This window comes from Notamacropus eugenii, chromosome 6 (genome assembly GCF_028372415.1).
Source record: "Notamacropus eugenii isolate mMacEug1 chromosome 6, mMacEug1.pri_v2, whole genome shotgun sequence".
Lineage (NCBI taxonomy): Eukaryota > Metazoa > Chordata > Mammalia > Diprotodontia > Macropodidae > Notamacropus > Notamacropus eugenii.
This window is the reverse complement of record NC_092877.1, coordinates 73,454,184-73,470,128: the sequence shown is the minus strand read 5'-3', so window position 1 is coordinate 73,470,128 and position 15,945 is coordinate 73,454,184. Positions and strand designations below refer to the sequence as shown.

General features: G+C 35.4%; 1 protein-coding gene across 1 annotated transcript; it reads right to left on the bottom strand.

The window, feature by feature from the left end:
- Positions 1 to 262: 262 nt before the first annotated feature.
- Positions 263 to 15,645, bottom strand: PACRGL (parkin coregulated like). Its single transcript, XM_072622132.1, has 9 exons — positions 15,517 to 15,645; positions 14,000 to 14,074; positions 13,720 to 13,874; positions 10,383 to 10,450; positions 8,202 to 8,292; positions 5,369 to 5,503; positions 4,795 to 4,902; positions 4,124 to 4,204; positions 263 to 1,119 (listed from the first exon to the last, which is right to left on the bottom strand). The coding sequence occupies exons 2-9, from the start codon at positions 14,049 to 14,051 to the stop codon at positions 1,063 to 1,065; spliced, it is 747 nt and encodes a 248-aa protein (XP_072478233.1). The 5' UTR covers positions 14,052 to 14,074; positions 15,517 to 15,645; the 3' UTR covers positions 263 to 1,062.
- Positions 15,646 to 15,945: the final 300 nt, after the last annotated feature.

Below are 15,945 nucleotides of genomic sequence, written 5' to 3'. Positions count from 1 at the left end.
TATTTCGAATTTATCCTATATATAGTTTGTACCCTCCCCGTTGTTTGCGTGTCTTTTACCTTTTTTGTATCCTTAGTGCTTAGCACGGAGCTGGCACGTAGTAGTTATTTAATTGATTATTGATTAACAGCAACTTTTAACCAAAAAAATAACTGGAATATTTTCTTCCTTGAATAAGGTTGAGTTGCCTTAAACTTTCCTCACCACCCTGGTCTAATGTGAAGTGCTCTTCTAGGTAACGTAGGAAATCATAAGGTAAAAATGTGTGACAACTGTAACATATTTATTAAGTACTTTTAAGGGAAAAAGGATTATTAATAAGTTAACACTAAAAATTTTGTGAATGTAATTTGGAATTTCAAGAGCTGGATTCTTATATAGCCCATATTTCTTTTAGGTGAGGAAATATAAAAAATAATATTATATATTACACATCTAAACTCATGTAGTTTCAGCAAGTTATAGTAAAATAATAATTTACATGTTATAACGTAATAGAATTTTACACTATTGAAAACTTCATATTTGGAAATGTTCTGGATGTTTTCACCAAGCATTGCACATCATAAAAATATCTGTTCATAAGCAATAATTTATCAGTGAGTTACTAAACAGCTTAATCATTCTTACTAATTTCTATGACTGATAGGCCTAAAAACCCTACAAAGTATGACAGTAATTATGAAAAATTAGTGCAATCACTTAAGTGATACTGTAACTAAAAGGCACTAAAATATAAATACCTGAATCTGTAAACAAAACTGTGGTTCTTCATACAGACCAACTGTAATAGGAAAAAAAAACTGTATTTGACAAACTCCACAAAATTGCACTATAGAAGTCTTTTCAATAGTTTTCCATAATTAACCATTTTTCCATGCTGATAAATGCATATTTACTATGATTCAGTGGAATAAATATTATGTATTAATTTTTATCATATAAATAAAATCTGTAGCTGCGATAAAAAAGAAACATGTTCAAAAGGGATCCTACGATGATCACCACAAGCTTCTGACATCTCTCAGCACTTAGTCAAAATGCTTTTATCATTCCTTTGGTTTAAGAGCAGATGGAACAATATGTTGGGATTTTAGCTTTGATAATCGTAAGGCTGCCCTGTTGGTAGAAAAGATTTAGCATCATTAGTAATACTGTAGTACTAAGTGGGATAGATCAATTCTATATAGAATACTTTTCTAAGACTAAACAGAATTTATCAAAAGCTTATTTGAAAATGAAAATAAGAATTTTTAAAAAATACGTGTAGTATTAGCAATCAACTCTGACATAAGTGTCAAACAGTGTGAACAACAAATCTTATCAAAGTAAGTTGTTCTTTCAGTGTTTACTCTTGAAAACTTGGAATTATGGTAAGTGAGAGAAGACCTACAGAACACTTAGTATTAATCAGGATGGCCTTCCCAAATGAAGTCTGGAGCTACCTAAGATTGTTGTGTCTGCCTCTTCAAGACCCCATGGACTGTAGAATGACAATACTGTCCTGGGGCTTTCTTGGTAAAAATATTGGAGCAGTTTGCCATTTCCTTCTCCAATTATAGAAGGTTAGGACAGTCCAAAGAAAAGTCATAAAAAAAAAAGATATAGAAGAAAACAGCAGAGAGAACTGAAATAATACCTATCTTCAAGTATGATGTGAGTCAGAAGTCTCTGTGTATCTATACCATAGCATATGGCAGAGAGATATATATATATATATATATATACATATATATTTAACATGTTAAAAAAAACTTAAGATACCTAAGAGAGAAAAATGGATTAAAATCACTTTTCTTAATCTTCAAAGATTCATGATTCCAATAATGAGGATGCCCTTCCACAAATACTGATCACAACTAACCCCTCATGAATGTTCTCTTTGAATGTTTGTGATATAAAAAAAAAAAAAATCTGGTGTCCAATCTTTTGGAGATGAGTTTTTTGTTTTTGTTTTTTTTTTTTTGGTAAACCTTTCCAACTTAACAGGACCTGCTAAAAACCTGCAATACACTGGCACAGCTTTCAAGAATTTAAGGTTATGTCCATATTACATTGAGGCAGTAAGTTAAATCTAACAAATTCTTTTATAACTATTTTTTAAGGCAAAAAAAGGGTAATCATATTCTTAACTGACTTCTGAAGGCAACCCAAACTGACCAATTCTCTAAGTAATTTTCAAAGACAGCACCCAACACTTCTGATACAGAGTTTCCAACCTTCTCAATGAAATCTCATTTAGGGGGAAGAAAAATGAAAGAACATGTACATTTATCTTATAAGTCTTAGAAATAGTGATAGAGAATAGATAAAATTCATTTCTTCATTCTGTACTATTATAGGCATAGCTATATGCTCTAGGGGATAGAAAACAAAATTTAAAGTCACCCCCTCAACGAATTTGTACTTGAGAAGAATCAAAAAGGACAAGAAAGCAAAGTATTTAATAATTAAGCTGTTCTATCACCCTAATATTAGCAAAGTGGATAGAGTTGGCCTTTAACTCACAAAGACACAGGTTCAAGGCCCACATCTACGATCTGTATGACCCAGCAAAGTTACTTAACCTTGAAGAGGTTTAGGAAGCTTTCAAAGGTTAGAAGTAGCAGAAAAGATGCCTACATGGATGAGTAGAGGTCCTGGAATAACACAATACCCCAAGAAAGCTACAAGAGAATCAGGCCAGATTTTCACACACAAAACCCAGCCCTAATATCAAGTCTGAAGTCAGGAAGCATGCTGGAAGAAGGGATAAACAAAAAACTGTATCATAATGAACTATTATGACGCCAAGGATACTTAAGACACAAATGCAGAAAAAGTGCCTCCAAAACATGTACAAGCAATGCCTCCATGAAGCATTAAGAAATATTTAAATAGTCAAAAGGCTTAAAAAAAAAAAAAAAAAAAAAAAAAGGAACAACTGACCCATAAAACTGATAAGGAGAAAAATTAATAATCACTGGACTATCAATGCTATGACCAAAAAGAGTCTATATAGCCTATTTCCAGAAATTTTAGATTTCTTAGAACCAGAGAACACAAAGTAGAAATAGAATCCACCAGTCATGCCTAGAAGAAACCCCTAAATAAAAATTCTTAGGAACTTCATAACCAAAACCCAGAATTCTGCAAGCAGCAAGAATTCAAGTAGTAAGCCAGTCAGGAGAACCCATGATTTAGCAGCCACCACTAGGAAGAAGTGAACAATGTGAAACATAATATTCTAGAAGGTAAAGGATATGAGCTTTACAGTCAAGAATAACTTAAATTATTATAAGGGTGAAGAGGAAAAAGAAGACCTTTAATGAAATGGAGAGCATTCCTAATAAAAAAAAAAAAAAAGACCAAAATTTTGGAGAAACTTTGAAGCTCAAACACAGGAATGAAGCAAAATATATAAAGGCAAACATAAATAAACAATGACAAAAGACTAAACAAGGATTAAAAACTGCTTACATTTAAAAATGGGGAGATGATACCTGTGTCCTCTCTGTATCCCCATCATTGGAAATCAGAGATCTCCAATTAGACAAGGCTGGGGAGTGGTTATGTCTTGATGATATTAGGAACCCCCACACAGAGTTAGGTATAGAAATATATTTCACTCAATAGGGAAATCAGAAGTAAAGGGAAATTACAAGGACAGCAAATTATAAGGGGGATTAGTCTAAGCAAAACAAAAGCTAAGTATGGACAAACACATTTACAAGTTCTTTTTGAGGTGGCAAAGAACAGAAATTTGAGGGGCTGCTTATAAATTGGGAAATGGATGAACAAGGTATGATACAGAAATGTGGTAGAATACTATTGTATTGAACTCTTATCAGCATAATGGAAAACCAGGATTCCAAAGGACTAATGATGCTACCTACATTCTGATAGAGAAATGAAAAATTCAGAAAAAGACAAAATTTTTTGGACACAGATGTGGAAGTTTGCTTTGACTAATATACCTATTCATAAGTTTCATTTTTTTTTTATTCTCAATGGAGGGGAAGGGAATGAGGTAGGAGATTGAGAAGGTGAGTCTTGAATGATTAAAAAAAATTTAAGTGAGGAAAAATACTTAAGCTCACAGTTACTTCCAAATAAGTGAAAAGAAGAATAACTTTTTACTCACACTTCCACCATGTTGCTCTAGCTTTTGTAAAGCAGTAGTGATTGGCTCTTTGAATTTCTTATCCATTAGTCTCTTGGAAAGCTTAAAAAACAATGACAACATATATTCATCCACTAAACAACATATTATGAACAAGACAGCAGGTGACACGAAGATAAAAATGAAACTAAAAAACTCAATCATAACCGTATGACAACTTTCCAAATTTCACTAATATACCTCCCTTAAAAATAGGCTAATTGGGGAAAAATACCAATGAGATTTTAGAGTACCTGGGCACTCAATTTCTTTTAGAGTAATTTTAAGTCTTCTCTTGAGAATTAACTTTAATAGAAATCTGAAATACACTAGTATAATATTAAAAGGTACAGGTTAGAATCTAAAATTAAACGACCTGGCACAGCTAGCCTCAAATACAGAAAACTTGGGATCTCTGATACTGGATGTGCGGCCCTAAGGCAAATTCATTTATCTTCTCAGCGCCCCAGGCAATTGTGGTAGAGGCAAATAAAAATTTGCACTGTCAAATAGAATTTCCTAAGTGCAAATTAAGCAATCAAATTACTACTGAAATAACAAGTCCAGTCCAAAAATTAAGAAGAAAAGCTAAAAACATAGGGGCACAGCACATGAAAGGGATACAATTACAACCCAATATTTTTGATACTTACACTTGTAAGCAAATGCTTCAAATGATCATTTAGAGAAGGCCCAACAACACCACTCAGCTGTACTACAGCATTCAATCCCCTTCCAAACACTTCACCATCCGAATGGGTCTTTTGGGGGAGAAGGAAAGAGAAGAAGGATAATGATTAAATAAAATTCATCTATAACTATAGGATAATTATCAACCAAACATACAAGTTTAAAGTTATAATCTTTTACCGCAAAATCCAGAACAAGTGCAAATGCTCAACTGCATTAAAAGCATTGAATGTATTTTCCAATGAAAATATTAGTGTTATTTGAATGCAAATACAAAATTAACTTAAAAGTACTGTTACCCTCTGGTACCTCCCCTAAAGGTATCTGCCCTTCAAAAGCAGATTCTAATTCTGAGAGTACCAAGTAGATACCAAGCTCAAAGGTAAATCAAGTCTTTCTTGCATAGATTAATGACTTAAAACACAATTTAAAAAGAACCAACTATGCTAAATTATTAAAAAAATAATTCCTGCTGGGATTTTTGATTTTACACTAAGTCTTTGAAATAAAAAAAAAGAAGGGAAATAAAAAACATACCAGAGCTGCCTTCAAGACAGGAATCAGTCTAGGTAGCAAGGGCACGGTTTTCTGAGTAGCACCTTCAACCAAAAGTAATTCTTTAAAACCCTCTTTTGATACAAATGTATATGGATGTTTAGTCTCTCTTAGACCCTATTAAACACATAAAAATGTGATTTAATTTTAAGTTTGGTCATACTAAGAAAAAAATAAAAAAACATCTTAATAACAGAGATCAGAGTATGTTTATTATTATGTCTTCCTAGCCAGGAAGTACAATTTCAGTAACAACCAGTACAACTACAATTAAAACTGGGATCAAAAGGAAAAATAGGAACCAACTGCCACTCTGACCTGCTAAATAAAACACGGTGACTTCTTTGATACTTTTATTTTCATCCTAAATGTTACACTTTCTTGCAAAGTAAAAAGAATGCTAACAAATAGTTGTATACACCCATGCCAAAGGCTGTGCAACATCCCATTTTCAAGTCTTTAAGGACACCTCCACAAAATCCAAGATTAGCTGGATTTAAATTCCACTGTTTTCAAAGTTACTGCAATTTTTTTTTCTTAAGGGAAAAACCAACTAATTGATTGTTATCATGGTCCTCACTTTTCATAACAATTTTCTGAAAGATGACTTTGCATTTCTGAGTTTTAAAAAAGGCAATACCATGTAGTGGAGATAGTACTTCTTGACAGAGGACTTGACTCTGAGTCCCACCTGTTGTGACCATGGACTGAACTTTTACCTATGACAGTTTCCTCCTCCTTAAAATAGGAATAACTAATACTTAATTTACCAACTCATAGGATTGTTGTGAGGAAAGTGTTTTTGTACATATAAAGCACTATAAGATATTACAAATCACTAGAAAATACTATACTACAATCATATACTAAAACTTTTAATATCAAATATTCTGCTCTAGTTTATGTGAAAAAAGAGATCCCATAAAGTTGTTGGTGAGAGGAGAAAATACTGAAGGCTGCTACACATGTTTATGGGAAACACAAATCCCTCAGAAACTTAAAAGGAGAAACCAGTATCTTAGATCATCAGTATAATGATGAAATACTTATTATCTTTACAAACTACATAAGATAAGAAGGCATTTTTCCAGAGTCTATTTTCCTTCACAGCATGGCAAAGGATAGAGCTCATCTGGGAATCCAGAGCCCAGGCTGTGTGAACCTGGGCAAGTTCCTCAACCTTTCAGTGCTGCGGACAACTCTATAAGACTGAGAGAGTTTCTTCATTTGGTAGAGCATATTTCTCAGCAGGAATCAATCACAGATCTAATTTAAAAAAAAAATCCCCCCTCAAACTTTTCCATTTGTTTCCATTACTACAATAATAGAAATGAAAGATTTTTTTTAATTGGAAAAGAAACGCTCCTATTTTAATTTATTTATAAGACTAATAACTGTGTGCTCTTCTTTATATTATCTATTTATATTAATGTCTTGAAAGCAGAAACCCTAATAAATTTGCTGAACAAGAAGTATTAAAATGTAAAAAGGAATTCACATTCACTTCCTATAGTTTGCAAAATGCTTTACTCAGAAATAATCCTCAAAATTAAATAGGTGGCCTATTACTTTTCTCATTTAAAAAAAAAACAGCAAAAAGGTGCGTGGAAGTGACGTGACTTCTCCAAGGTGACACAAAATTAGTGTGACAGAGATGGGACTCACATTCAGGTGTTCTGATTCTAAGTCAATCAACTCGAAAGCCCTTATTCAATCCTCTCTACATAAAAGGCACTGTACTAAACTTCGAGATATACAAAAAAAGGCAAAAACACTGACCTGATTCTAACCCTAAATGGGCTCTCAAGAAGTTCACATTCTAGTGGAGGACACAACATATAAATAATGAGGTACTTTTTACAAAGCATATGTAACAATGTATGGAGTAGAAGGGAAGTAAATAATCTGTGAAGGGAAGGCACCAGCAGCTGGGGGAGTCAGGAAAGGCCTCTTGCCTTTGTTGGGCTCGAGATGAGACTGGACTAAGGACAAAAAGCAAAGAATTCCAGGCATGGAGGACAGCCAAATGGAAAGCTGAAAAATTGGGAGAAATTTTGTTGGACAAAGAACAAGCCAGGGTAATTTTTACAGTGCCATTTGCCTTTCATAAACAGCAAATGCCTAATAGATTAAATAGATTTCCTAGCAAAGCAAACCTGTTTCTAAATTATGAGAGTAATTCTTCCTCTACAGAAGGCACTATCAGAAGACACTATAGTTCCCTTTGGTGTTTCTTATGCTACCAACTTTTTTGTGATACAAATTTTAGCTAAAATGCAATTACTGTCCCCATCCTCTCCAAAAAAGTTTACAAAAACAATGTATTTCAATATTATGAAAAATGTCGATAAAGTAGTTATGAATATTTATATTTAATTAAAAAGATGTCAGTTTCTTATAAGACACATTATGACAAAAATATTAAATGTGATTTTTAAACACATCAAGTACTTGTATGTGTCTCCTTCCATTTAAAGTTCTCATAGTATAGATACACGAAGCATTTTTCGTCTATATAAAAAATCACATATTTGGATTTTCAAACATCTAAATTTTTTAATTTAAAAATTGTTTTTCTTCATCTATAACAAATTCCGGTCTATGCAGAAAATGAGCTTCTTACAGTTTACAGAGTAGTTTATAATTAATTTTTCAGCAAAGAGTCAAAGGTAGTAAGTATTCCAACTTCATTATTTTTTATTTATATACCAAAAATATTAAATGAGCTCTAGGAAATTCTCTATTTCATTACCTAACAATTAATATGGCTTTAGAAAGTTTGATGATAACTGGAGAGAAAGCAAGTCTGATTTACCTCTGCTAAAGTAATAAGAAGAGGATCAAATGGAAGAGTTTCAGGAAGACAGTCCCATTGTAATTTGTGTTTTACTGAACCATGTACCAACCTGAGAAATAAAAGACAGTGAATTAGGCAAGTATGAAATGGTATTATCTGTAAATATTCTTAATAATACACAATAAACTTTTATCAGTCTCTATGAAGTGCAATTATTTTGTCATTTCCTAGTACAAAGCAATGCTATCACCTGATAAAGAGCTTATTAAAAACATCTTCCAGTGTAGCTTTTAGTTCTAGAAAAATTCTCCCTTAATAAAGTTCTGGTATGGATTCATGATAAAGTTATATTGATTTAATAAAGGAGGTACCACGTTGTAGTACAAAGAACACTGGATTCAAGGTAAGAGATTTGAATAACTTTAGGCAGGTAATTTAAACTCATCTGTAAAAGGAAGGGGTTGAACCTGGTGACCTTTAAGGTCTATCCAAGCTCTAAATCTGTAATCCTATGAAGTCTTTTTAAATACAACTAAATTTGATTCCTTCAGGGGATGTTAAGACATGCCGTTGTGGAACTCCAGTCAGTTATTAACTGGAAGGGCCTTAATGTATGCCTTAACCTTAATATATGGTTTTATCATTAATATTTAAATCATTGTTACAACTACAATAGCAAAGCAGCAACATATGCTAAACATTTTATGTTAAGGTTACCAAAAAAAAAAAAAAGTTAATTTGAATAAAATCTTAAGGTTTAAAAAAAATGTTTCCAATAAAACCAACTTTCTTAGGTATTGGGAAAGGTTTACAGAGGGCCTTAATATTAAGAGCCTTTTACATGAAGGCCCAGACCACAGGAGAAGAAAATTTATTGATCGTGAACGAGGACAACAGGACCTAGATGCTGAACTTGAGGAAGAGCATCTACATGAACTGAACTTCTGCCCAGCTACAAGGGCAATAGCTGTGCTAACGTAGTATAATAGTGGCAATAAAAAAATTAGCCAACTACTGCAAAAGGTGATTTATTACTCCCTCAAAAAAATGTTATGACTGAGTAACTTTTAGGGAGGGGTGATGCAGTAGTTAGGAAAGATGTGACCACAAAATTTCTAGCGTTGAGAAGCTGGAATCAGGCTGCATTAGAACTAGGAAATGATCCCCAGAGTTTATGGAATCAATACATAATCCCGTTAGGTTTTTCTACATCTACAATGAGCAACGACAGGGACAAGTACCAGGGCCAGCAACAGCCAGGGATGGCATCTAACATGTCCCTCTCCTGGGTCTTCTCAGCTCTAGAATAAACAACACCAGTTCTTTCCACTGAACCTCCCATATGGCTCTTGGATGCCCTTCTCTGCAAACTTTCCAGCTAATAATTACACTAATAATAATTGACATGTACATGGTGCCTTTCAAGTTTGCAAAGAACTTTTTCATATAATACTAATAACAATGCTGTGATGTGGGTACCACAGACATTCCCATTTACAAATGAAGAAGCTGAGGATCAGAGAAGGTTAGGTGTCTTGTCCATGGTCACACAACTATGAAATACTCAAGGCAAGATTTAATCTAGCACCGTATTCACTACCCCCCTTCTTACAATGCAGTGCACAGAACTAAGTAATATTTCTATTATGGTCTGACCGGGGCAGAAGACAGTTGGATTATAGCCTCTCCAGTTCTGGAAACTAAACCTTTCTTAAGACAGACCACGACTACATTTGCTTTTCTGTTGCCATATCACAATGTCAACAGTTGTCAAAAACTTGCAATCCACTAAAATCCACAGATCACTTCTAACCATACGTCCCAAAGGTGAAATTCATCTTTTTAAATTCAAGTATAAGACACTACCTTTACTCCTGGCTAAACTTCATTTTATTAGATATAGCTCAAAGTCTAGCACATCCTGTTCCTTTTTTGGATTCTGAATATGTCACCTAGCAAGCATAAGATCTGCAAACTGGATAAAAATGAAACAAAGGTCAAAGTCACTGGAAAAAATAGTTAAATAGTAGAGGGTAAAGCACAGGTAACTAAGATATTCCAATAGAGAACTCTTTCTAAGATGACATTAAGTCCCAAATGCAACTGATATTCTTAACATACTTAACCTGCAAAAAACCCATTTAATTTGGTTAAAATCATTTCAGGAATATGGTCTATTACACTGCTAACTGATTTTACCTGCAAGGAATACCTCCTTTGGAGTAAATGGCAGCAAAAGCAGAAGAGGCCCGTGGCTGATCACTAAACTGAAATGGAATTAAGAAAAAATATAAATTTTTTTGTGCTTATCAAGATTTTGCATATAAGCATCACATTACTGCACCTTCATAATACATAGGGAAGGCCTGACCTTTAAGGTATAAGAGACTACATATAAAGCCAGGGAAAAGAGATCAGACTTTGGATGTATAATGCTGGTTAAAAAAAATGTGCACATGTACACACCCACACACAGAATCCTTATTGGTTTTATATTTGTCAAAGAAATTTAAAATATAGTCTTCCATCACTTCAATAGTGTTATGAATTAGTGAGAAGTCTATACTTCAGGTGAACTAGATGTGATGCAGTTTAAAAACACATGCTTATAAAAACTCATCACTAAGTCACACAAGTAAATAAATGAAGTTTTCTGGTCACCCAGAGGGTGGAAAAAAGATACATTTTAATTTTCTAAACACGAGAGAGTTTCAGAGAATTCACATAAACATAATTTTTCTTTTTTATACAGTGCCAGGAACAGAGCATATCTGCTTTCTGAGAATCAGCTTAAGTATAGAGAGGCTCATCAGCTGGGGGTAGGTCACTTGATACCAAATTCTTTAGCAACACTTAAAGTAAAGAAAAATGCAAAGAACTGCTCAGTCCTTATGGCTTCCTACTATGTTTGACATTTTGGTACAGTGGAGGCACAGTGATAATAATTATAGCTTATAGAATACCTGCAAATACTTTTTGAAAATGTGAGATTCATGGTTGTGAACAAAAAATAAACACAACTGGAAAAAATTATTACTGGTCCTGACATTGTAGAAGTTATAAGCTAAATGGAAGGATGACTCACAGGTTCTCTTTGGAGGAATAAAAAAAGGAACTGGAATTGTTTTCATTATACATCAGAGGGGAAAAAAAATAAATATTTACTTCATAAGATACAAACATTTTGTATCATAACACACATAAGTCTGTCTATGAAAACAATGAAAATAATTGCAGCTTACATACCAACATCTCCTGCAGAGGAAGGCATAGAGAAATGCTTGCTAAAGACTCTCCAAATTAAATCAAGATTTATTTTGAGACCTTGTGAAAATTAAGGCAAAGCTGGAGAAAATTACACACACATGAAAATATGATTCAGAACTAGGAATAAGAAAGGTCAAAAGCCTATATATTACAGAGAAACTTCATGGCTACAGATCATAAACATTTTCTTAGAAAAGAGATTCAGGAGCTATTGGACATGAACACCAACGATATAAATGATTAAAATTATATTTTAACAAATGAGAATTATTTATTATGTGAGAGACATTTCAGAATAAGTTGCATATAGTCCAACCATCAAATTATCAGAACAAAAATCAAATCAAAATCAAACCAAAAATAAAATAAAAATAAAATTATCACCTGACTGATTTAAATAGTACCCAGCAATAAAAATGAAAAGTGAGTAAAGAAACCACTTAAATATCATTATTTCTTGAGAAATTTAACTAATATAAGCTAATTACCAAAACAAAAATACCAAAAGAACTACATTCCATTAAACAAAAAAAACAACTTACTTTAGCCAACAAACAACATAATCTTCAGGAAGCAAAGCAGAATATTGGTTTAGAGAGAAGTCTGGGAGGCTCTAGGTAATGCTTTGAGAGTAACAAAATGAGTTTAGTTTTGGATGTTGAAAACAAAATCTAAGACTATACCCAAAGGGCTATAAAATTGTGCATACTCTGACTCAGCAATACCACTTCTAGATCTGTATTCAAAAATATTTATAACAGCTGTTTTTGTGGTGGCAAAGAATTGGAAATTCTTGGGGGATGGCTGAACAAGTTGTGGTATGTAAATACAATGCAATACTACTGTGGTATAAGAATGATAAGCAGGTAGACTTCAGAAAACCCTTGAAGGACTTATATGAACTGCTGCTGAGTGAAATGAGCAGAACCAGGAGAACATGGTACACAGCAACAGCTACACTGTATGATGACTGACTTTGACAGACTTAGCTCTTCTCAGCAATGCAAGGATCTAAGACAATTCCAAGATTCATGATGGAAAATGCTATCCACATTCAGGGAAAGAACTTTGGAGTCTTAACGTAGAGCGAAGCATGCTATTTGCTTTCCCTTTCTTTAGTTGTTTTGTTTCTTCTTTCTTGTGCTTCCTCCCATTAGTTCTAACTCTTCTTTACATTATGGCCAATGTGAAAATGAAAGTTTCTGTCATCAGCACATCTGTATATGCACAATAAACACTGTATTGTCAGTCCAAGGGAGGGATAAAAAAAATTAAAATCCAAGTCATGTGCCTGCTTTCCCATATCTAATCTCATCAAAATTATAAAATATTTTGGCAAGATATAACCATGGATGCATTTTTCTGTATGACTGATTACTATGCCAGTCAAACAAAGGGGATACATATGCTTGCCACTGGCAGGGAGGCTGCTCAGCAGAATTGAAACAGGTGGTGGTAAGGTCCATCAGATGCTACCATTTGCAACTGATACTTACTTATGCTGATTTCATCAAGCTCTAAAATGCTATACAGCTACCAAAATTATACCCAAAATTTCTCAAGAAACTGGCCTTGCTCAATCATTATGTAAAGTGATAATGAAATCAATGAAGAACTAAATATGAAACTGACGTGTAAACTGCTGAACTTCTAATGACTTTAAATTTCAGTCTAAAACAAAGATTTACACCTCAAATATCTATCTTCTTGTGATGTTTAACAGCTATGAATAACGAAATACTATAATTTCAAGGAATAACCAAAGGGCAATGAAGAAGTACACATTTGCCGCATATGCAAAACATTACCCATTCATTACCAAATGAGATTTGCAAGACAGAAATGGCATTAAAAATGTCATCAGGTAGATTTGTGACCAGAAAAAAAGTGGGCTAGTTACATGGCAAGAGTAATTTGTATCCTCCCAAAACTGTGGTGATTCCAAGACTTACAGTAACAACATTACTAAGAAGTTAAAGGGAGGTAAACTTCTACTGAATATAAAGAAGAACTTTCAAATGATTAAAACTGTTCAAGCTAGGGCTTGGATGACAACTGATAACAGATGTTATAGGAAAGATTCATGCACCTGGTCAGGGACTGAAATAGATGATTTATAAAGCATATAATCAATAAACTGTTGAGATGTATTTACTTTTAGTAGTCTTAGCTCTTCCTCTTTACTACTACAGTTATTCATTGTATTTTATTTAAAATGGGGGTGGAAAAGTGAACATCATGTTAATTTTAAAATATTCTTTTTACTTACTGGGTCGATAGTTTTAGGATTAAGTTTATCACTTGGTCGAGGATGAGGTTTCTTTACAAAATCTGGAGAACTGTTGGAGGACAATGATTTGTTTTGGTGTACTACAGATCTATGTTTTATTTTGGAACCTGATGATGTTCTTTGTTCATAAGTCCCTATATGTTGAAAAAAAAAAACAACAGTAAAATAAGGTTCACCTTCTGCACCCTTCTGTATCTATACCATTAGAAAATATACCAAATTATTTGACTATCTCTTCAGGGTGATACAAAGAATGTACCGGTCACTCTGCTTCTCATCTGTAGGCTTCCATGACTCTCAGATTTCTGCATTCTTCCTTTCTTAGTAGTTGCTCCTGAAATTAAGAAAAAAAATATTTTAGACACTAAAAAAAAAAAAAATCTATAAAAAGTCGTAAGACACCAAAGTAGCAGAGCCATGAGAAATGAGAAAGGAATACATATATATTTTGCACCTATTATGTGCCAGGAACTGTGCTAAGTACTTCTACAATTCTTTCATTTGATTCTCCTTACATCCAGGGAGGCAAGGTGCTATTATTATCTATATTTTACCGTTGAAGAAACTAAGGCAAACAGAGATTAAATGGCTCCCCAGGATCAAAGTGTCTGACCAGATTTTAACTCAAGTTCTCAAGTACCCTGCCTAGGTGGCAACAATACACTTTTCTTAGGCAATTTAAAAAAGAAATTAGAATTAGAAGAGAATAATGTATGGTGCACACAGCTGAAATAATTGGCAAAACAGAAAAACTTATTTTTTGATGAAAGCCAAGCTTCATCAAAGAAACAAAGGAGACAAGCATTTGGAATGCAAATACAAAGAAGTAAAGGAAAATCTAGAAGAGAAGCAAAACCAATAACACTAACAGAAAATATGCTCTCTAAGCAAAACACAGAAGAAACAACACCTTAGACACAAGCTAATAATATGCTTCCCAGAAAAACAAGAGAACTCAAAAAACCTAAACACCAAACGTAATAATACAAATAATGCAAGAAAACTGTCCTAAATTTCTGAACACAGAAATTGAAAGAATTCATAGGTTGCCTCCAAAAAAAAAAAAATCAAGGCTACAAACTCTAGGAAAAATAGTGACTATCTTTAGCAACTTAATTCAGAAACAAATTCTGCAAGTAACCAGGAGAAAGCTCTTCAAACACTAAGGTAGGGAAATCTGAGCGAGACAAGGTTATGCTGTATCCACCATAAGACACAAGAAACAATGGAAAGGATTCCCCAAAGCAACGGAGCTCAGGATGCAGCCCGGGGTGGCTCACTCTGCCAATCTGAGCTTAGCCGTAAATGAAAAAAAGGTAGATGTTCCATAATAAAGGGGTATTTGAAACTGTCTTAGACAGAAAATCAGGCCTGAGGAGATTATTCGCTTCCGCAAACTTCAGGACCCGCACGCCTCGGAGAGGCGGCCCCGGCAGACGGCGGATCCGGATCCGCAGGGGGTCTCGCGGCACGCCAGGCCTTCTCAAAGCACAGGCCGCGGAGTCAGGAGACTGGGCGTCCTTTCTCGGGCCTCAGTTTCCCGCTCCGTAAAGCGAGGGGGTCGGCCTTCCCGCCGGCTCTGGGGCACCGCAGCTCTGCCAACACGAGCGTGCCAGGCCTCAGCGCGGGTCCGGCTGGGAGGGGGTCAGGCGACACCTGGAGACTAAGGGGAGAGGGGGAGCGGGAGCTTTTCGCCACCGTCCAGGCGCCCGGGCCCCCCAAGGCGCCATAGCAACGCCCGCCGTGGGGGACAAACAGGAAAAGCCTCGGAGTCACCTGATCTCCAGGAGCGCAGGCCTCCGCCGCAGCCGTCCTCACCACATAGCTGCTGGCCCCGAGCCCCTAAGTGCCCTCCAACAGGCCGTGATCGGCACAGACGCCCGGCCTGGGGCCCTCGGACCCGGTAACCCTCGAGGCAGCCCAGGCTGCGGCGGGTAGGGCGCAGCGGAAGAGACGACAGCTCCGAAAGCGCGTCATCTGTTTCGACGCAGCGTCGCCGAGGTGACGTCAGACGCGCTTAACGCGCCCCCTCCTCTCCCGCGGAATCGAGGGCTCGGGGGCGGGGCGTTCACAGCGCCTGCGCGCTGGGCATGCTCTGAAACCTGGTGGAATCCGCCTAGACACCTCCCCCACCCTGCCCTCCACGCGGTGGCGGGTCGCACGTGCTGCTGGAAAGCGAAAAGAAAGGCAGAAAAATGAGAAGAC

Excerpts from the sequence above, each read along its gene's own strand:
- PACRGL (XM_072622132.1), bottom strand. The coding sequence starts at position 14,051 with ATGCAGAAATCTGAGAGTCATGGAAGCCTACAGATGAGAAGCAGAGTG. Across the intron at positions 13,875-13,999 it reads GATGAGAAGCAGAGTGACCG|GGACTTATGAACAAAGAACA; the intron begins GTACATTCTTTG and ends TTCAACATATAG. Across the intron at positions 4,903-5,368 it reads CTGTCTTGAAGGCAGCTCTG|ACCCATTCGGATGGTGAAGT; the intron begins GTATGTTTTTTA and ends CTCCCCCAAAAG.